This window comes from Myxocyprinus asiaticus, chromosome 19 (assembly GCF_019703515.2).
Source record: "Myxocyprinus asiaticus isolate MX2 ecotype Aquarium Trade chromosome 19, UBuf_Myxa_2, whole genome shotgun sequence".
Lineage (NCBI taxonomy): Eukaryota > Metazoa > Chordata > Actinopteri > Cypriniformes > Catostomidae > Myxocyprinus > Myxocyprinus asiaticus.
In genome coordinates, this window is record NC_059362.1 from 46,008,884 (window position 1) to 46,032,095 (window position 23,212).

The 23,212-nt window shown below is 38.5% G+C and overlaps 1 protein-coding gene across 4 annotated transcripts; it reads left to right on the top strand.

The window, feature by feature from the left end:
• Nucleotides 1-55: 55 nt before the first annotated feature.
• On the top strand, nt 56-20,218 carry LOC127409655 (elongation factor 1-delta-like). Of its 4 annotated transcripts, XM_051644366.1 has the most exons (11): nt 96-146; nt 5,214-5,265; nt 5,423-5,445; nt 7,462-8,342; nt 11,285-11,399; nt 11,498-11,578; nt 12,244-12,315; nt 16,075-16,159; nt 16,371-16,699; nt 19,822-20,016; nt 20,104-20,218. In XM_051644366.1, exons 4-11 carry the CDS (start codon nt 7,465-7,467, stop codon nt 20,140-20,142), a joined length of 1,794 nt encoding a protein of 597 aa, XP_051500326.1. In that variant the 5' UTR covers nt 96-146; nt 5,214-5,265; nt 5,423-5,445; nt 7,462-7,464; the 3' UTR covers nt 20,143-20,218. The 4 variants fall into 4 exon arrangements, with proteins under 4 accessions (XP_051500327.1, XP_051500328.1, XP_051500326.1 ...); XM_051644368.1 differs by lacking the exons at nt 5,423-5,445; nt 7,462-8,342 and having other exon boundaries at nt 75-146; XM_051644367.1 differs by lacking the exons at nt 5,214-5,265; nt 5,423-5,445; nt 7,462-8,342 and having other exon boundaries at nt 56-146.
• The last annotated feature ends 2,994 nt before the right edge of the window (nt 20,219-23,212 follow it).

The following is a 23,212-nucleotide window of genomic DNA, read 5'->3' on the forward strand; positions in this document are numbered from 1 at the left end:
ACGTGACTCCCCCCTCCCCCCGCTCGTGTGCAAGAATGGTTCGCTCGTGCTCGTGCTCGTGCTCGTGCTCGTGCTCGCTCTTTCTGTTTCCATGAGCGCGCGGTGAGCAGCAGCGTGTCATTCAACATCAACTAAATCACATTAAAGTGAGTATCCGTCTTTAAATCTGCGTTTAATTATTTTGACGGATGCAGACGGGTGGATACTGCTGTTGTTTAAATGTCTGGTGTGTTTGTTATGTTCAAAAGCCGGTTAAATGGGTTTCTTCTATTTCTAAGAGAATAGTCAATCTGTATATTATCAATAAATGACACAAACCTCGCACTGATATTTCAGCCTTTGCCTCATGAAAATGCTCATTATTTGGTTTATAAAGAGCCGTAATCTTGTTTTCTTGACTCCAGTATGGGCCTGACAGCTCCATGTGCGGAAGCCCAGTCAGATTATCATGCATTATGACGCATTTAAATTTGTAACCTCATGATCTCTAGATAAATCAGTGTTTCCTTCAGTTCAGCTGATTTATATTATCATCTCAGTTACAACGTTACAGTCATGGACAGTTATAGTGACCATAAATAAACAAAAGTGCCTTTTTTCAATACAGTAATTTTCCTCTCTTACGTTTATATATATATAACATTTCTGGTTACATTTAACCCTCCTATGGTATTGAAAAATGGCACCTCCCGTTGGTATTTGTGGTCATTTTTGACCGGAAGTGTCAGATGTGTAACCCTTTTTTTTTTTTTTTTTTGATGATGATGATAATGATGCCATTTCTTTTGGGATTTTATGCTATTTTAATCTTATTTACATGTAAATTTCTAGATATTTACCATTAATTTGCGTATACAAATAAGCACATTTTTGTAAAAAAAAAAAAAAATATATATATATATATATATATATATATATATATATATAAGTGTAGGTTCTGATATATATATAAGTTGAAAGAAAATATGAGAATGTGACATGAATTATCTGGTGAACAAAATATAAATAACATGACTTGAACACTATGTCATGCGAGTAACAGCCAGTTGATGACTATAGACACATACTGTGTAGTCTGATGACTTATTGTAAACTAATTTTATATTTTATCACAAGATATGCATTTGATATATATTTAGACATTATCAAACTGTTATTTGTCAAAGTTTAGCATTTTAAAAATGAATTTTAAGTGTCATTTTTTTGCAGTTAATGTCATTATGTTTGCAATCAAACCTGACCATGGTGTTACAAAGAGAAAACACAGAATTAGCATTTTTCTAACAATAATTTATTTCAAACATAAAAATGTAATAACTCAAAGTAAATTCATAATAATCACTGATATATATATATATATATATATACACTATATTGCCAAAAGTATTCGCTCACCCATCCAAATAATTGAATTCAGGTGTTCCAATCACTTCCATGGCCACAGGTGTATAAAATGAAGCACCTAGGCACGCAGACTGCTTCTACAAACATTTGTGAAAGAATGGGCCACTCTCAGGAGCTCAGTGAATTCCAGCGTGGTACTGTGATAGGATGCCACCTGTGCAACAAGTCCAGTCGTGAAATTTCCTCACTACTAAATATTCCACAGTCAACTGTCAGTGGTATTATAACAAAGTGGAAGAGATTTGGAATGACAGCAACTCAGCCACGAAGTGGTAGGCCACGTAAAATGACAGAGCGGGGTCAGCGGATGCTGAGGCGCATAGTGCGCAGAGGTCACCAACTTTCTGCAGAGTCAATCGCTACAGACCTCCAAAGTTCATGTGGCCTTCAGATTAGCTCAAGAACAGTGCATAGAGAGCTTCATGGAATGGGTTTCCATGTCCGAGCAGCTGCATCCAAGCCATACATCACCAAGTGCAATGCAAAGCGTCGGATGCAGTGGTGTAAAGCACACCGCCACTGGACTCTAGAGCAGTGGAGACGCGTTCTCTGGAGTGACGAATCACGCTTCTCCATCTGGCAATCTGATGGACGGGTCTGGGTTTGGTGGTTGCCAGGAGAACGGTACTTGTCTGACTGCATTGTGCCAACTGTGAAGTTTGGTGGAGGGGGGATTATGGTGTGGGGTTGTTTTTCAGGAGCTGGGCTTGGCCCCTTAGTTCCAGTGAAAGGAACTCTGAATGCTTCAGCATACCAAGAGATTTTGGACAATTCCATGCTCCCAACTTTGTGGGAACAGTTTGGGGATGGCCCCTTCCTGTTCCAACATGACTGCGCACCAGTGCACAAAGCAAGGTCCATAAAGACATGAATGAGCGAGTTTGGTGTAGAAGAACTTGACTGGCCTGCACAGAGTCCTGACCTCAACCCGATAGAGCACCTTTGGGATGAATTAGAGCAAAGACTGCAAGCCAGGCCTTCTCGTCCAACATCAGTGTCTGACCTCACAAATGTGCTTCTGGAAGAATGGTCAAAAATTCCCATAAACACACTCCTAAACCTTTTGGAAAGCCTTCCCAGAAGAGTTGAAGCTGTTATAGCTGCAAAGGGTGGGCCGATGTCATATTAAACCCTATGGATTAAGAATGGGATGCCACTTAAGTTCATATGCGTCTAAAGGCAGATGAGCGAATACTTTTGGCAATATAGTGTATATATAGAACTGGATTGCTGACACAATGGTAAGCTGCCTGCAGGAGGTGAAGCTGCCATCTTAGTATGCCCAAACTGCCATAGAGCCGCAATGACTGACAGGCGAAAACACCCATTTCACCGTCTCCGACCTCTGAATGTGACAGTTGCATTTTGCCCTCTAGTGACAGTCATGTTTAATGTTTAAATGGCTCATTATGGATAATATTCGTTATGAGGGAGCAGATATACGCCGATCACAATATCAGCGCATTCACCTGCCCAGGTGTTCAGACTATCAGTGCAGCACAACAATCACCAAAGCGGGAAACTGTCCACAAGTTGTAATGTAAATAGGAAAATATGTAATATCTTTTTGTTTAGGGTGACGGTACGTCCTTACCCCCTAAAGGGACTTTAAAAAAAAAGTCAGACTGGGATTTCTAAATCGCATTAAATGCCCGGGATTTGCCTGTTTCTTTTATAGTGAAGTGCTCTCTGTAGTCATACATGGATACATGTCATAAATACATGTTTGTTTGCCATTTAAACCTAGTGTATCAGTTTAATTTAAACCAGCTTTGCGTGTGATCGAGGGAGAGAGAGCGCGTGCTCTTATTCAAGTGGCCTTGAGAAAAAACATAAAACAAGAAACTGAACAAACACTTTGAAGTTCACATTAAATAAGTCTGAAAATGTATGTTTGTATCTTACCTCAGTTTCAGTGAACTTGTTTACATTCAGCGGATCTGTTCACAGATGAGGTAGACTGTTTGGTTTAGATGTCATAACTCGCTCGGACTTTCAAGAAACAGGAAAATTCCTGACTTTAAATAAATAAATATTTTAATGTATAGGACATTTGCGTTGTAGGGATGTACATGCAGATTTCAGATATAAAATCGGCGATTGAATGACTAATGTTTACTCGCTGAAATTAGATGATTTTCTATGAAGTCAATAGGCACATTGGAATGTTTGGGAATAGCAATATGGCGGCGCAGTGGCTTCACTGATATGACGTCATGAGCAATCCAGTTCTATATATATCAGTGATAATAATGTCAAGAAAATGAACATCAAGAGACAGAAATGAACTGCAAAATTCTGAAAATTCAATGAGAGTATAAAACAGAAGAATCAGAGTAAACATTTTGCACTTTCAAACTTTCTATAGTAAAAATGTATTTTGCAAACGTGTGTGTGTGTGTGTGTGTGTGATCATGAAAACTACAGATGAATTGTAATGCCACAAATGACCAAAAGATGGCTGTAGAGCTCAACTTATTGATGCCCTGGTTCTGTGTGTGTGTGTGTGTGTGTGTGTGTGTTCTGCATTGTGAGTTATTGTCCCACCCCCTTCATTTCTGAATGTGTGTTTAGCATTGTGACTGATTTATTTATTTACAAATGTGAAGAAAAAAAAAAAACTGTTGAGACTAGAACACAGAGAATTTTTGTGTGTGAGTGGGTGTGTATGTTTTGCACTGAGGATGTTTTAGAGTCTCACCCTGTAATTTTTGACCATGATTTTCTGCATTGTGGCTGATTTATTGATTGTATTTGACAGATTAAAAACAAAATTGCTGTGTTTTTTGGTCTTTCCCATTCATTTTTAATGGTCGGTCAGTTTTGACCGTGAATACCAAAGGTGTGGCTTTTTTATATTTTTATTTTTATTTTTATTTTATTTATTTTTTACAACCACTTAGACTGATCGAATCAAGCCTTTTTTTATGTTCAGATGGCAAATGGAGGAAAAGTCACCAAGTCTTGTACTGCTCAGATAAAGGAAACCATTTCTATTAAATGAGGAAATTTTATTTCGGTCAAAAATGACTGAATACCAAACCCCAGATCAATACAAAAAATTCTGAAATTATATTTTTAATATATTTTCAGGACACTTAAACACATTTTACCCCCCAGTTTTCATTAATGCAACTGCCCATAGTTTTCTTTTTTTTTTATGCTGACTTTAATTACAGTAATAGTCCTTTTTTTATGTATTACTGTAAAAAAAAAGATGCTGTTGTACAGTAATTTTTATTTTATTTTATTAAAACTAGCAAAAGTGAAAAGCAGTACCAAGGTAGTACTACTTTGATGTACAAGTATTTCACAATTTAAATAATATATTTTTTCACATTGCGGTAATGAGAATTGAGGCGTAAAATGTGCTTAACTGTCATGAAAATGATGCCACAATGTTGAAAATAAGCTTAATTTTCCATATGCAAAATACAGTTCTTTATTTGTTTCTTTTAATTTTGGTGCAAAATAGTCATTAATTACAGAGTAGACATTTTCTTGTCAGGTTTTATGAGAATCACCCATTATATTCAGGATAATTATTGAAGGATCACACATGGTGTAATTTGCATATAGAGAAAACGTTATACTTAAGTATATTGAGCCAACTGGTAATACTGAGATATGCTGAGGAGTTAACATAAAGCATTTACAGATTACAAATTTGGTCATTTTGGTACATTTTCTGAGCTCTGTTCATTGTATATGCATGCAGTGTTTATAATTGTGATAAACTGACAGCAGTAGAGACTTTTCCTCATCATTGCCCTTTATGGTTTACTTCTGCTTGCCTTTGACTGGATTAGAAGAACAAACTACACCACATTTTGTTTGGCTGTTTTCTGTTTGTTAGTAAAGGTAAGTTTGACCAACTTGGCATGCTGCATGCAAGATTTTGTTCATATTTTTGTCCCATTATGTATTTGTGTATGTGTTTTGTTTATTCAATATTTGATCGTCCATTATTTCTCATATTTTCTGTTTCTCTTTCAAATGTCTTTCCTTCATTTTGAAGTTCAGCACATTTCACATTTGAAGGTGCCTATTCTAGTTCAACCATGATTGTTTGTTTGTGGCTTTTTTTGTCTTTAAAGGTGAAGTGTGCTCCAGTATAGTGGCACCAAACAATCATACCAACCCGTCTTCCATTGGTCGTCAAACATATAGTCCTGCCCAAAAGTCATCAAGTTGATATATCAGGCCACACAAACACACACTGAGTGCATTTACATATACACCAATACGCTGATAACTGGGTCAACACAACTGAGTTAAAACATTTTTTTAAATTATTTATCAATTATTTAACTGCATATACTAAGTAAATACTATAAAAGATTATTCTGCACTATTCATGCCAATATTTATTTTTTCATTTTTTACTTTAAGCCCCAGCAGAAAAAAAGTCTTTATAATATATATTGATATTTTGAAACTTTTATCAAAAGGCACATTTTGTTCAGGTCATTTGGTGTAACCGTGAGAAAACGTCTTGATATTCTTGACTCAAAAATGCATTGTATTTGTAACAAAAAATATTTTACCATGGAAAAATGTGATGTAAATAGTGCTGTCAGTCAATTAAATTTTTTAATCGCGATTAATCGCACATTTTGAAAGAGCTGAAATTTTACACTATATATACTTCTTGTCAAAATTCATTTATTTCCATCTTAGGAAAGAAAAGAAAACAATATGTAGCTTTATTTACATTTTCCAAACAAAGCCTTCAACAATATTAAGACAATGCTCTAAAATATCACCAATTCAAGTAACATTAAACGTTTCCCAAAGTCTAAGTGGGAGTTTGACTAATTGAACGAACTATTCCCCACATAAGTTGCATATTTACTGCAATGGGCATAAAATCCCTTAAGCTATCATCCTCCACTATATTAATTTGCCAGTAGACTGGAGCTATCCGCTTTCCTACAGCAATCATGAAGCTGCGTTCATGATTCGCATCAAAGCGGCACACGACGCTGGCTAAACTCACCATGAAAAGCGCTTGCAAACAAAAACGTCTCATTCTGTGTTTTGGTAATTGTTAAGATTTGGTGTGCTTCTGTGGTAATTAAAACGTGCCTTACATAGGCTGAAAAATACTTGATTTCTATCTCAAGTCCCATCTGTGCTTGTTTTGTACATCAAATAGTGTTAAGAGCTCCTTTCTCCATCATTTTATCACTGAAAGGGATGCACTGTCAGAGATTCTTTTATTTGCTGAGATAACAACCTCCACGGCTCTATCATAGGATAGAGGATATCAACGGTCAACTAGCGTATTAAGACATTTCCGCCCATGTTATGCTATTTTATGCTTAGCTTGTTGGCTCTACTTGGTAGAAGGGCTCTGGCACTGTGGCGTGTGCGTCAGTGTAATGACTCCGGGTGGACACATTATAAAGGTTCCGCCCTTCACACCAGTGTTTATGCTGTATTAACGATAAATGCGTTAATCACGATTAAGAAAAACACGTTAAACTTTTTTAATGAATTGCATGTGTTAACGCGTTAATTCTGACAGCTCTAGTTTTAAACCTAAAATGAATGATTAAGTTGTGTACACTTGCTTTTTTTCAAGGTGCAAAGAAAGTACTTTAATACCTTTTTCTTGATGGTTACATCACAATCAATTTTTGTAGAAAATGCTATAAATGTTTTTCAAGAATGTTTGAAACCAAATTGGACACAAAGATTACATTTCTACAAACTTGACACATCTTTTAAACTACATTTTAAAAAATTTCTATTTTTTTTTATCACCTAGGATGACCTTATTTGTCAGTGACCCAACCACCAAAAATTGGCTTATTTAATAATTCCGACAATGCAAGAAAAACGCGTTTGCATGAGATTGGAAATAATTGAGTTATTTTCGGCTTTTGATGTCAAAACATAAACCGTTATGCGTATTTCAACATGAATAAGTTGCACACTTCACCTTTAATATTTACCTGCTGCTCTGTTATTAATTCTATAGTTCCCTGTCACTCTCCTTTTCTCCTTTCTCATTGATTTATCTTCCTCTACTTCTGTATTTCTGGACTCAAGAAAATGCGCAACAGAAGCACCCGGAATTCTGCTTTGGATCAGTCCAATTCTGCTGAAGGCCAGTCGGACCGTACCACCTCCGCCAGCAGCAGGGGGTGTTTGTCCAATGCAGCACTTGAAGGCCTGAAATCGGAGTGCGCTGTGGTGTGGTTCGACCGTGTCGTGTACGAGCGAGCAGAGAGCATGTACTATATCCGACTTCAGGAGCGTCCGAATGGCACGACTGCTCCCGCGAGCTCTACCATTTCCTCTCGAAACAAGGAGATGTGTCACCACGGAGACCAAGAGGCCTGTCACCATGTCGATCAGGCCATACGGGTAAATAAACCCGACTTTGACCAAGCCGAGAGCAATTTTGTGGGACGCTTTCCAAAACAACAGATCCAGTCAGTGACGCCAAGATCTCTTCCACTACAGCCCGCCAGCCACCCCTCCCAGACACCATGCGATGAGGGCTACCAATCACAAACTCCCACTCCTCGCACGCCAGCTTCAAAACCAATCAATGGCCTTCCTTGCCTGCAGCCGCCCTTAATTGGGGTGTGGCTACAGAAGCCACTTTTTGATAGAGCGGAGGCGTCTTACTATCAAAACGTGTACGGTCGTAACCAGCTACCAGCCAACAATGAATATTCCAACTCGGAACATCGAAATGACATTGTGGCGAATGAATCAAAGCCCGCTGCTATTCGTAGCCAGCAGAATTCTGATGATGTCTCCGCCAATCAAGGAACTGCGCAATACTATTTCCTGCATGCAGACAGTGAGAGGGTGTGGCTTGATCACGGACGCTTTGTGGAAGCGGAGACTCGTTTCTACGAAGGAGCTGCAGCAAGATCCGTCAAAACGCCGATTAACAATTCTAGCAATTTTTGGAAGAAGTATGACTCAATCAATAATCTGGAACAAATGCACACATTTCATGCTTTATTTAGTTAACAATTTGCTTAGTTCAAAAAGTATACAGCAATATGATGTCACTATCGTACCCACTATAGAGCAACAGTCTCATTACAAAAGTAAAAATCACATTCATTTTCTCCATATGTAAATTCATTTTAAACGATAACCTTTAAAGACGGATCTACCATGAGTTCGGAGGTTGTCAAACGATAGTATATGCTTCTGTTGAAGCCATCAGTCTACGTTATTTCATCATCGTGTTTAATAGCACAATTCCTGGTGAAGAACTACACTACCCATAATCCTAAAGAGAAATCCACCAATCAGAGAGTCATGCAAAAGACCTCCGCCCACTTCCGTGACGCACTATGAATGATGCAGTTGAGTCGGTCTCCCTACACTCTCAAACTAGTGATGCACCTATATCGATATTTTGCCACTTACGTTATTTTGTCATTAGGTCACTGCTGTACTGTGGAATTATGCTTTAAAAATATACAAAGAATGTTCTAACGATAAATAATTTCCATTGAACATGGATCGGATCTGTTGAACACATGACAGGCCAACATTTTTAATAGAGCCACAATAAAAGATGAATAGAAGATAAACTAACTATTTGTGATATTACGATTATTGATATGAAACAAAGGATTATTTTGTACTTCTAAAACATTTTTGCACTTCTGTTTTTGCAGTTTCATACAACAAAACACATGTTTTATTTGTATGTACTATATATTATTGAACATTACAAATTCATACTATGCAGAAGTTGGGCAATTACATGGAAATGTCAACCACATTATGGAAAAATCAAGTTTAAATCAAAGGAACAAACCCCCCTTTTAAATTCTGTATAATATAGTGGTATAATGGATAATGCCGTCCAGACCGCTAGAGGGCGCCGCTTGCTCACACGGCGCTGAATGCAGAAACGCAGCCTTTTAGGGTTTAGTAATCACGCAAGGCCATATTGCGATTTCAATCTTTATTCAATCAATCATGCAGCATTAATAAATATCATACCAATCTCAGAAGTCAAAGTCTGCTGGTCTCAAAGCATTTTGGATGGTTTTCCTCATCATGTAGTCTATAGATAAGTGCCGTTTGCACAACTGTCACGTCCGTTTATGATGATTTTTTCGCATTTATGTGAGAATAAAAATGAAATATTACATGTTCTTAGGAGTGCCAACTCTTCTACATATTGTGGCTATTATTATTTCTGGATTTTGCATTTAAATTCACAGAGTTTGTAAATAATTTATTTATAAGTCCACCATCGTTTTTTCATATCTGCATTTTCGTACTTATAACCGATTTTACGATGGTTTTAATTTGGTCAATAATTGGCCGATAAATATCAGCATCTGATATATCGGTGCATCCCTATCTCAAACTACCGAAATATTGGCAAATATCGGAATATTTTGCAATAAAATTAAAATATATCATTTCTTTAAACAACTTTAAAGGAGCAATATGTAACATTGACATCAAGGGTTTAAAATGGGTACTGCAGTCCAAATTCAAAATATTGGAGAGAGGTGTCTCCCCCGCCCCCTCCTCCCCAGACTCGAAGCTCACACGGGTTGCCAGGTTGAGGACACGCAACAGGAACGAGCAAACTGACAATGGCAAGCGACGTATACGTTTGCAATGTTTTTATTGTTTGCAAATTATAAACTAGCTCATGTGGATTTTTTATAACTCTGTCAATGTTAGCTAGATGTAGCCTATTGCTTGCTTCCATGGCTGCAGCGCGCTGTGTTTGCCCGCTAACTTGTTTCAAATCTGGCAACCCGGGGTGTCGAAATACTATTGGGAAATGGGCAGTGGGCGGGATCACACAGGCCAAAATACAAACAGAAATTACGTCCTGGAACGGACATTTCAAAGTAGAATATACTGGCTGTAGCACTGTTTTCGGAGAGCAAGCATCTCTGATAACATATTATGATAATTTTATGCTTTAATACTGTAAATATATGACATATTGCTCCTTTAAATTAATGTTTTTAATTCGATAGCGTTGTTCGCAATGCTTCATGGGATTTTAGTTAATTCCCTCATTAAAGACGTTACGTACACAGTCTTGTGTCTTTATCTGATTTTCAAATATTTTTGAATCAAATCAACGTTTGTAATGTTGTGATTCACCTCGAAGCTGGTTGGTTTGGTTCATGGCTTACAGCTCTTTTATGAAGGATTTTATGAAATCCCTATGAAAAAAAATGAATGGGAAAAATACTTCCGGAACCAAGACGGCTGAAGAAGTGGGTGGGCACTGTCGCGTGCCATTGTAGGTAACATTAAACTTCAAACATTAAAAGAATAGTTCAACCCAAAATTATATTTTTCCTTTCTTTAGTGTGACACAGATGTGTGCTCTTTTTCATACTGCAAAATAATACAACTTATGTTGTCCACCAGCTTCATGCCACCTTATATTTTTCTCATGTCGTTCGATGTATTTTCTTGTTTACTACTTTTGTTCCCTTTTTACACTTTCATTCTTGTTGTCTTTTCTCCATTGCGTTGGCTTGGAAGAGTCATTTGTCTGAATTGAGTTGTGTATTTCTTTTGGTTCTCTTCATTTGCTTGTTTTTGTTTCGTTGATGTTGTTTTGTTACGTTGAATAATTTTTGCATGGTTGCATTAACATGGATTGTGGCTATACACTACAGTCCACACACATACTATCATTCTCATCAAGGGCAAAAAGATAGAAAATAACTCACATACTGTAGTCCTTACTAGTTTATTAAATCTCTCTAGTGCCAAATTCCTAAAATGTAAAGTAACTTTTAAGATATTGTTTGTTATAATCTTGCATTCAAGCACGTAAAGACCACAGTGTTATCGTGATTGTTTTTTTGGGGTTTTTTTACAGGTTTTGCATGTGTTTTTGTTTCAGAATGACTGCAGAGCACTGTTTGGCGCAGGAGAGGATCTGGTTCGAGAAGTCACGTTATGATGAAGCAGAACGGCAGTTTTACGAGAAAGTGAATGGACCTACACAGCCCAAAAAGGTAAAACGCTCATTGCTTTTGTTCGGAATGGCATACTACCATACTACTTGTTTTTGCAGTATGTATACTTACAGAACTGAGTTCTGTCTCTTTCTAAGACATCTCAGGACACTGGAGCTAACAGTATTCTTCAGGACATCGCTAGAGCGCGAGAGAACATCCAGAAATCTCTCGCTGGGGTGAGTCGAATGAAAAACCTTCAATTAACTTCATAGTGGTACATCTAAGTCTCACATACCGAGATGTGGGAATCTTTCAAAGATTTAAAGCCACTAACTTAGCCAACTTTAGCAAATCATGTAACTAGTTCTTCCTATAAACACGGTTTGTCAACACAAAAACCCTTCTATCCGGGGGGGCCTGGGTAGCTCAGCGAGTATTGACGCACCACACCTGGAGTCGCGAGTTCGAATCCAGGGTGTTCTGAGTGACTCCAGCCAGGTCTCCTAAGCAACCAAATTGGCCCGGTAGAGTCACATGGGGTAATCTCCTCATGGATGCTATAATGTGGTTCGCTCTCGGTGGGGCGCATGGTGAGTTGTGCGTGGATGCCGTGGAGAATAGAGTGAAGCCTCCACACGCGCTACGTCTCCGCGGTAACGCGCTCAACAAGCCACGTGATAAGATGTGCGGATTGACGGTCTTAGACGCGGAGGCAACTGAGATTCATCCTCCGCCACCCGGATTGAGGCGAGTCACTACGCCACCATGAGGACTTCATGAAAGCGCATTGGGAATTGGGCATTCCAAATTGGGGAGAAAAAAGAAAAAAGAAAAACCCTTCTATCCTCTACATTCTCCTTCTCGATGTATACTCTTTCCTCATTAATAATCTTTCCTTCAGCTGAAGACAACCATGCAGCCAAGTAGAGGCCCCGCCCATAACATTTCAAACCCCTCCCACATCGCCGCCCCTGTAAGTGTGTGTGTGAAAACACACACCAAACCAGCTCAAGTTGGTTACTGCGTGAAATGTGTGCATGCACGCATGCTGTTTCAGGATGTTTGAAAAGAAACCTGTCAGCTATGCATGCGTTCTCATGTGTGTTTGTGTTTTCTTTTGTGTTAGTGTAAATTTGGTACTCCTGTTACGTTAAAAAAAATCAAGGATTTGTAACCGCTATATTGATATTTATGTATTTGCTCTAAAAATGGCTTAAAAGGGTGATTTTATTTATTTATTTACTTATTTTTAATCAGAGGGACCAAACAGCATTTTGTTGCCAATTTGATTGAAAACTCAATCGCTCAATGTCACCATTTGACAGTCTTTTATGTATTAACATGTTTTAGTGGAAAATATATTAGGGATGTACCTATATATCGACCACCGATATTTATCGGCCAATTATTAACCAAAATAAAACTATCGGCATAAGCGTCAAGTACCTTGACCAAGTACGCTGACATGAAAAACGATGTAAAATTTCATCTCGTTCGATACGGTTTGGTAACTTGCACTAAGCGTGTGATGTTTACAGCGTTTCAAATTTATTTTAACTGGCCCCTCGTTATGATGCAAATCTAAAACAACCCTAAAAAATCAGGTTTTTGTGGACAGAAGAGGAGCATATTTGAAATGAGGTGCTCATTCAAAGGCTATTGTTAACGCGACTTAACAAGTTCTTGCATTTTTCCACCAAAATAAAGGTTAGAGGGTTTAACCAGATCCCATAGCAATGTCGCGTACAAGTTAAGAATAAATTAAAGAAATATTACTTGTATGTTAATAGAATTAATATTGTTATTATTAGTTATTTAAATACAGTTATACAATATATTTCTGTAATTTCTTAATTAAGTAATAATAACATTATTATCATTTAATATTACAATGATAATCCAAAAAATAATGTGTGGAAAAGTGGGCCTCATCACAAAGTGTACAGTCTGATGGATCCTTGACTGAATGAACGCACTGAATCAATGTTCATATGATGACGTGTAGCTCGCTACAGATTAACTTTTGCAATATTTTTTTATTAAATAAATGTAAACTTTTAAATGCTACTAATATATAATATAAATATAAACAATAAACAATGTACTGTATGTAATATTGTTACCAATTTTCTAAAAAAATTATATTATTATTGGTGGCTGCAAGAGCTGAATTCTGCAGTAAACACTGGTCTGTAATATAAAGAAACACCTACCAAATTAAATTTAATTTAATTTAATCAATATGAATTTGTAATGTTGTCATAAAATGTAAAATATGTGGTTTTTTTGTTTTCTTTAGAACTTCAAAAACAAGAGCAAAATAATGTTATCATGTTTTATATAAAGTATATATATATATATATATATATATATATATATATACTGTATATGTACTGTATATATTGTTGTCTTCTATTTCTTTCATTTTGGCTCTCAAATTTTGGCCTGTCATGTGTTCAGCAGATCCAATCCATGTTCAGTGGATATTATTTATTATTAGAACAATAAAATAGCTTTTGTACTGAGCCCCTAAGAGGACAGGCGGGAATTTTTTTCTGAAATAGATTTGCATTCCCTCGCGATAGTTCTGCATTCCCTCCCCATACGTTTTGCGTGCCCTCGCCATACGTTTTGCGTTCCCTCTTGATAGTTTTGCGTGCCTTCGCCATACGCTTGCGTTCCCTCGCAAACGTTTTGCGTGCCCTCGCCATGCATTTTGCATTCCCTCGCGATAGTTTTGCGTGCCCTCGCAATAGTTTTATGTGCCCTCACAATACGTTTTACGTGCCCTCGCCATACGTTTTGCGTTCCCTCTTGATAGTTTTGCGTGCCTTCGCCATACGCTTGCGTTCCCTCGCAAACGTTTTGCGTGCCCTCGCCATGCATTTTGCATTCCCTCGCGATAGTTTTGCGTGCCCTCGCAATACGTTTTGCGTGCCCTCGCAATACGTTTTGCGTTCCCTCACAAACGTTTTGCGTTCCCTCACAATCTTTTGCGTGCCCTCGCGATAGGTTTTGCGTGCCCTCGCGATACGTTTTGCGTGCCCTCGCCATAGTTTTGTTCCCTCGTAATACGTTTTGCGTGCCCTCCCAATACGTTTTGTGTTCCCTCACAAACTTTTGCGTGCCCTCGCCATATACGTTTTGCGTTCCCTCGCGATAGTTTTGCGTGCCCTCTCCATACGTTTTACGTTCCCTCGCGATAGTTTTGCGTGCCCTCTCCATACGTTTTACGTTCCCTCGCGATAGTTTTGCTTGCACTCGCAATAGTTTTGCGTGCCCTCACAAACTTTTGCGTGCCCTCGCCATAGGTTTTGCGTTCCCTCGCGATAGTTTTGCGTTCCCTCGCGATAGTTTTGCGTGCCCTCGTGATACGTTTTGCGTTCCCTCGCTGTAAAATTATTATTCATTGCATAAGTTCATGTTAATTAATGTTGTTCATGTTAACAAATGGAAACTTATTTTAAAGTGTCACCACAATATTTAAATAGTAAAATCATGTTGCCCACAAAATTTGCGTGCCCTCACAATACGTTTTGCGTGCCCTTGCAATAGTTTTGCGTGCCCTTGCAGTAGGTTTTGCGTGCCCTCGCAATAGTTTTACGTGCCCTCGCAATATGTTTTGCATGCCCTCGCAATAGTTTTGCGTGCCCTTGCAATATGTTTTGCGTGCCCTCGCAGTAGTTTTGGATTCCCTCGCGATACGTTTTGCGTGCCCTCGCTGTAAAATTATTAATCATTGTTAGTTCATGTTAATTAATATTGTTTATGTTAACAAATGGAAACTTATTTTAAAGTGTCATCGCAATATTTCAATGGTAAAATCATGTTGCCCAAAAAAATTCTTTTTATTACCATAGTTTTTGTTTTCCTGTATTATCAACTATGGTTTTAATACGAATATCAAGGTTAAAATATGGTTACCGTAGTAAAACCATGGTAAATTTATTGCGAGGGCACGCAAAACTATATTTGAAAAAAAATCCCGCCCTGTCCTCTAAGGGACTCCTTACTTTTGTACCTCTTTGAACATTTTTAAAAGCATAATTCCTAATCAAAACAGTGGTGTGATGACCAAATAAGGTAAGTTGCAAAATATCGGTATCACACTATTGTTTTTAGTTAAAACGGTATTGGCGAACAATTTTCAAATCGGTGCATTCCTAAAATATATGGTGGTAAATATTACTGTTTATTATTATGTAGTTATGTTGGTGTATATAAATGAACATGATTGAATATAATTTTTCCTTGTGTTCATTAAGTGAAAAAAAGTGTGGAATTAGATTTTATTATTTATATCTTTATATCATTTTGAATCTACTTGGCAACAGTGGCTGTTAGGTTGAAATGACATTTCCTCTGATTTAAAAAATAAAATAAAATAAATCACCCTTTTACCTTCAGAGCAAATGCATAAATATTAAGATGTATATTGAAAATCGTCAAAAGGCCGCAAATATCGTGGTCTAATTTTTTGTTATATGGCCCAGCCTTAGTGTATGAAAGTTGACTGACATATATCAGTGTATGTCCAAACTTCTAACAAAATATAGCTCAAAATATATGTTGTGTTTCATGAATAGTTGGCATGTCGATGTGATCTGTTAGTAGAGTAGATCTGTTTGTGTAATTGTTTGCATCTAAGCCTGATTCTTCTAAGTGTCTGATGGAAACTGATGTTTTGTTGTGGTTTTAACCTCACACACTTCTGTACTCTGTGTGTGTTCAGAGTGCTGGAGGAAGCGCTGCAGATTATGGAGAACTCGACGCACGCATGAAGAACCTTGAACTAGAGAACCAGAGTCTACACAAAGGTTTGTGTGTTTGAATTTGGAGGAATGATTTTCATAGTTTGCCAAGACGGTCAAATATCAGATGATGTATTGGTCTATCACTATATAAACATTCTCTAAATGCATATTGCTATCAATCTCTCTCTTTTAGGATTATTTACCTTAAACTTCAACACTATTCTTTTGCTGCATTGTAAGCACTGCTATTTCCTTTATCTTCTGTGTGTGTCAGTGGTGGATGAGTTGCGCTCAGCTCTCAGTAAGATGGAGAGTCGCGTCTCCGCTCTGGAGAAGAGATCATCAACACTAACCGTTAATGGAACGACTCCCGTTGCTGCTCAGAAATCTGCTCCGCCCCCTCAGAAAGCCCCGCCTGCTCTGGTGAAAGAGGAAGAGGAGGAGGAGGAGGATGATGATGACATTGACCTGTTCGGCAGTGATGAAGAGGTGGACGAAGAGGCCGAGAGACTGAAAGAGCAGCGGCTGCAGGAATACGCAGCGAAAAAAGCAAAGAAACCCGTCCTCATCGCCAAATCCTCCATCCTACTGGACGTCAAACCTGTACGTACCTGCAGTGGTGATTTCGCCACATTAAGGGGTTGTTCACACACGACGTGTTCTTGTGTTCCATCCACGCTATTTCTTAATTGTTAGTCTCGTGCAACTGTCTCCTTAAGGTGAATAGCTTATGTTGTATCCTTCTTCATTTTGGAAGTCGCTTTGGTAAAAAGCGTCTGATAATGAATAAAAAGAAGTAGTCTATGAAGACATACGTCAGACAAACGTTTTTGACCATTGTGTTGCATTTTTGCTGTTTTTTTTTTTAAGCATTTTAAAATGGCGTGTCAAGTTAAAAATAGTTCAACTTTTCAAAAAGGTGTTTATAGACCCCTTTGTTCTATTTTAATCCTTTGTGCTCCATCTTACTGTTTTTTTCCCCTCTATTTATATTTTACTCCATATGAGCAGATACAGTAAAAAAATTACAGATACCATAATCAACACTGACATACATAAACAGAATAGAAACATAAATGACATAGGGGATCAGAGAGGTGTAATACTTCTGCAAATGTAAGGAAAGAATTCCAAGTTTTTCTCCCCAATTTGGAATGCCCAATTCCCAATGCGCTCTAACTCCTCGTGGTGGCGTAGTGACTCGCCACAGTCCGGGTGGTGGAGGACGAATCTCAGTTGCCTCCGCGTCTGAGACCGTCAATCCGCGCATCTTATCACGTGGCTTGTTGAGCGCATTACCATGGAGACCTAGCTGATGTCTGACAGAAGTCCGGTCAAGACTAGGATTAAGCCAGCAATTGAAATAACCTCCCAAAATAAGACGATGTGAAGGTATATCAGGTAATGTGGAAAACAGTCGCCTAAAGAAATTATCGTTGTCCCAGTTAGGGGCATAAACATTGACAAGAAGGACTGGAGTATTACAGATCTTCCCTGCGACAATGAAAAACCCCCCTCCTAAATCGGTTATGACATCAGAGCACACAAAGGGAACTGATTTATGTATTAGAGTTGCTACACCCCTAGCTTTACCTTGAAATGTGGAATGATATACTTGGCCAACCCACCTCAACATATTGAGTTGTTTGGCCAATGTAGATTAACTTCTTAGGTCTAGAGAACTAGTTTGACCACTTTTTCTTAGTTATTGTATTAGACTGTGAAAATAAATAAATAAATAAATGCGGCACTTGCTCACAGAGCAACCGATAAAGACATCTTACATCCTTCGTGCATTCTTGTTTTTAAAACAAGAACGCATCCTTTGTGAACAGCCCCAAACTAAATCTGACAAAATGGTAACCTGAAGTTTTGCCTGTAATGCTTTGAGAAAAAAAAGTAATGGGACAGTCGTTGCAATTTTTACTGTTAATTGTTTTACGAGCAGCTAGATTTCTCCTTATACTGTCTCTCACGTGGATCAGATTTATCTTAACTATGTCCAAAATTGCAACTCTTGATGTAGCATATAGTATGAAAATAATAATAAAAAAATATAGCTGCAAGCAGCAATGCGGATTCCTCCTCAAAACTGCAAATTCTGTAAAAATTGACACGGTAGAGACATGTACTTCACACATGTACACAACATTTAATTAATTTGTTATTAAACATTGCAAGAGTCTTCATATGAACTGGTGATTGAATCAAAGTATCTTATGACTAGTTGATTTGTAAAGCATTATTTTAGCGTTAGCGATAAATAATAGTAAACTGTAATTCTGTCATTTTTTTGACATATCAAGGTGCAATTTTGCACAGTACTTCAGAGTGATGTCATCTTGAAGCCTGTTAGGTTGGGAAAAACATTAGTCAAAATGGCATTAGATTTTTTTGGACATTGAGACAATGTGGATGTTTACATAAATGCACACCTTTCAGCCATTTTGTATTGTATTCATTTTTGCTAAATATCAAATTGAAAGACATGTATCCTACATATACATACCAAGTTTCAAGTCAATTGGAGCTATGATTCAGGAGGAGTAGATTTCTGTAGTTTTGGAAAAAATTGTATTGTACAGGAAAATCCATCATGGCGGAGGCTTTTTTGTTCCTCATGAGAAATGAAGCATATATACCAGGTTTCAGAAGTGTTGGACGTATGGGATGGAAATGGCATCAGTTTGAAAATGGACAAATTGGGGTGTGGCCTGTAGCGCCACCTATAGGCTCACGTGGGCCATTTTTGGTGTGTTAGTTACTCGTGGCCTGAAGTATCAATGTGCCAAATTTCAAAACTTTTTACCAAGGAGATCTTGAGTTATTGGGCAATTTAAAGCTACAGGAATAATAATAAGAATACTAACAAAAACAATAGGTTTCCTCCTACTGGAGGAATCCTAATAAACAAATATTTTTTACATATTGCCCAGCCCTAAAAAGTAATAGTTACTGTAGTCTTATTACTTTTAGGCCAAAAAAAAGTATCGTTTAGCATTACATTTTAAATCCTAGTAATAAGATTACAGTGGTGGACAGATTTGGGTTTTTTAGTGGCTGATACCGATATTTATTTCGAGAGCAGGATGGCCGATATTAATACCGATAAACATAATACAATTAAACAACAGCAAATCAGATTTACACAAAATTCCGTAAGTGAAACAAACACTTAATTTTATGCAATATTTACTTTTATTTCAATTTGCATAAACTTGAAAATAGAAAACCTTGAAAACAGGAATTGTTGACTATCTATTGACTGTCTGTCTATTGGTAGATTTTGGAACTGACAGAAGGGAAAGTTAACACTTCTGTAAACCGGGCAAACGGTAAAGGTTAACAGCTGATGCCGATAAATCGCAAAATGGCCAAATATCGACCGATTAATCGGCCTGGCCGATATATCGGTTTATCGCTTTTTTTACATTTTGAATTTTTTCACTTTTAAGTACTTTACTTAGGTTACTCGTTTCTAAAATAGTTTATGTATTATTTATGTAGAATTGACTTGCGTGCAACAGTAAACAAGGAAACAGACATTAATTTGAATTTGTTGTTTTAGAAAGTAACTTAAAAGTAAATTATTAATGTGATTACTTTTTCTGTGGAGTAATCAGTAAAGTAATCTGATTACAATTTGTATAGAATTTTTGAGTAACTTAACCAACACTGATCACTTTATTGTCCGTTGTCTCACTCTTGTGCTGTCTCGTTCTTAGTGGGACGATGAGACAGACATGTTGAAGCTGGAGGAGTGCGTGCGGTCGGTGCAGGTGGACGGGCTTCTCTGGGGCGCGTCTAAACTGGTTCCCGTCGGTTACGGCATCAAGAAGCTCCAGATCAACTGTGTGGTTGAAGATGATAAAGTGGGAACAGACTTCCTGGAGGAGGAGATCACCAAGTTTGAGGACTATGTGAGTCAAGTTTACTTCCCCAGAATTACATTTGTAATATTAAAGGCTGTTTTGTTTATAATATGTTTTGTGTATCTCTCGTTTCAGGTTCAGAGTGTAGACGTTGCGGCTTTCAACAAGATCTAATAAACACTCAGTCACAAACATTCACACACTACCGCTGCCGGATGAATATTGGTTAATAAAAGAGCTCTAAATGTGATTGTCTCGTTCTGTGTATTTTTATATAATCAGTATTGACCACACCTCATTAAAGCAGAAGATTTGCACCACAGACATCTGCCTCCACGTTGTCCAGAAAGAGAATTTTCGTCAAAGCTGATGTAACTTATTCAGTGTAAAAATTCTTCTGTTCCAGTTTAATATGCAGAGACAACTATAAGTAAGCTATATATGGATTTGTTTTCTTGAAAACTGTAAACACTGTGTCTCTGTGGCACTATAATAACTCCTGTTTGTTTTGAGTGACCCACTCAAACAATGTTACTCAATCAATGGTGAGTTGGGGGCGGGACTATCTGACTGTTTGACTAACGGCAGGCAGAAAACAGAAAGCTGTTTTGAAAACAATGTTTATTTTTGCAATTCCGTTTGGTGGCGCTAGTGTCGCAGTAATTACATACTTCAGCTTTAACTGAAATAAAAACATGGTTGGAAAAATTGTAACTAAACTCACAGTCATAGAGTGAAAACGAAATTATATACAAATATTAACAGCAATCAGGGTGGACAGCATATCTTTAGGGAATTACAAACAAGGCTGTGGGGTAGACGTACAGTCCGTTCAGTGAGATATGGGATTCTAAATGTCCTCACACTTTCAACTGCTTTTATTTTCAGCAAACTTAACGTGTAAATATTTGTATGAACATAAATATATTTAACAACTAAGACATAAGCTGAACAAGTTTCACAGACATGTGACTAACAGAAATGGAATAATGTGTCCCTGAACAAAGGGGGGGTCAAAATCAAAAGTAACAGTCAGTATCTGGTGTGTCCACCAGCTGCATTAAGTACTGCAGTGCATCTCCTCCTCATGGACTGCATCAGATTTGCCAGTTCTTGCTGTGAGATGTTACCCCACTCTTCCACCAAGGCACTTGCAAGTTCCAGGACATTTCTGGGGGGAATGGCCCTAGCCCTCACCCTCCAATCCAACAGGTCCCAGATGTGCTCAGTGGGATTGAGATCCGGGCTCTTCACTGGCCATGGCAGAATACTGACGTTCCTGTCTTGCACAGAACGAGCAGTATGGCTGGTGGCATTGTCATGCTGGAGGGTCATGTCAGGATGCACATGCAGGAAGGGTACCACATGAGGGAGGAGGATGTCTTCCCTGTAACGCACAGCGTTGAGATTGCCTGCAGTGACAACAAGCTCAGTCCGATGATGCTGTGACACACCGCCCCAGACCATGACGGACCCTCTACCTCCAAAGCGATCCCGCTCCAGCGTACAGGCCTCGGTGTAACGCTCATTCCTTCGGCGATAAACGCGAGTCCGACCATCACCCCTGGTGAGACAAAACCGTGACTCGTCAGTGAAGAGCACTTTTTGCCAGTCCTGTCTGGTCCAGTGAAGGTGGGTTTGCGCCCATAGGCGACATTGTTGCCGGTGATGTCTGGTAAGGACCTGCCTTATAACAGGCCTACAAGTCCTCAGTCCAGCCTCTCTCAGCCTATTGCAGACAGTCTGAGCACTGATGGAGGGATTGTGCATTCCTGGGGTAACTCGGGTAGATGTTGTTGCCATCCTGTACCTGTCCCGCAGGTGTGATATTCGGATGTACCGATCCTGTGCAGGTGTTGTTACACGTGATCTGCCACTGTGAGAACGATCAGCTGTCCTTCCTGTCTCCCTGTAGCGCTGTCTTAGGCATCTCACAGTGCGGACATTGCGATTTATTGCCCTTGCCACATCTGCAGTCCTCATGCCTCCATGCAGCATGCCTAAGGCACGTTTATGTTTTATTTTGGTGTTTTTCAGAGTCAGTAGAAAGGCCTCTTTAGTATCCTAAGTTATAACTGTGACCTTAATAACCTACCGTCTGTAAGCTGTTAGTGTCTTAACGACCGTTCCACAGGTGCATGCTCATTAATTGTTTATGGTTCATTGAACAAGCATGGAAAACATCGTTGAAACCCTTTACAATAAAGAAAAATTACCTTTAAAAGACGTTTCTTTTTTTGCTGAGTTTAGATCACATCTAATAGTAACAACCAATGTTCGAGTACTGACACTGACTATCACCCCTGGGGTCATGAGTTCGAATTCAGGGTGTGCTGAGTGACTCCAGCCAGGTCTCCTAAGCAACCAAATTGGCTTGGTTGCTAGGGAGGGTAGAGTCACATGGGGTAACCTCCTCGTGGTCGTGATTAGTGGTTCTCGCTCTCAATGGGGCGTGTGGTAAGTTGTGCGTGGATCGCGGAGAGTAGCATGAGCCTCCACATGCTGTGAGTCTCCGCGGTCTCATGCATGACGAGTCAAGTGATAAGATGCACGGATTGACGGTCTCAGAAACAGAGGCAACTGAGACTTGTCCTCCGCCACCCGGATTGAGGTGAGTAACCGTGCCCACCACGAGGACCTACTAAGTAGTGGGAATTGGGCATTCCAAATTGGGAGAAAAAAAAATCTTCTGAATCAATTTTGGATCCTCAACCTCACTCTCCATCTGTAGAGTCAACAAGAGTATATTTTTAGTTGGTTTTAGTCATTAGAAAAAAAGTAGTTGTAGTTGTTGTGTATATCCAGCTTGTTTATCATAAGAATGGATTCAATGTTATGATGTTTTATGCATTAGTAGCACTGTTTTAGATTGTTTATAAAATAGTACTTTTCACTTGCAGCTTTAGTGAATTGAATGTGTCCATGAATGGGAAGGAAAGAGTTAAATTACAGGATGTGGAATTCTCTCACAGTGGGAGTGCTGTCAGGAGAGGAATTTCGAATCTTTACGCTGACTCGCGTCTGTTCGATTCTTTTGATTCGTTCATTTGGTGGAATTTTGTGTTGTATTAGTGTGCATCATGTAACTGTAACAGTAACAAATTATATTTAGTGTTAATGTTGATAAATACTTTTGATTACGGAAGCATGTTAGACCGCAAGACTGGCCGTTGCATCTGCATAGAGTCACCCGAGTCATTTCTGTATGAATCATGTAGAACTCGACTCAGTAAAAGAGTCATTC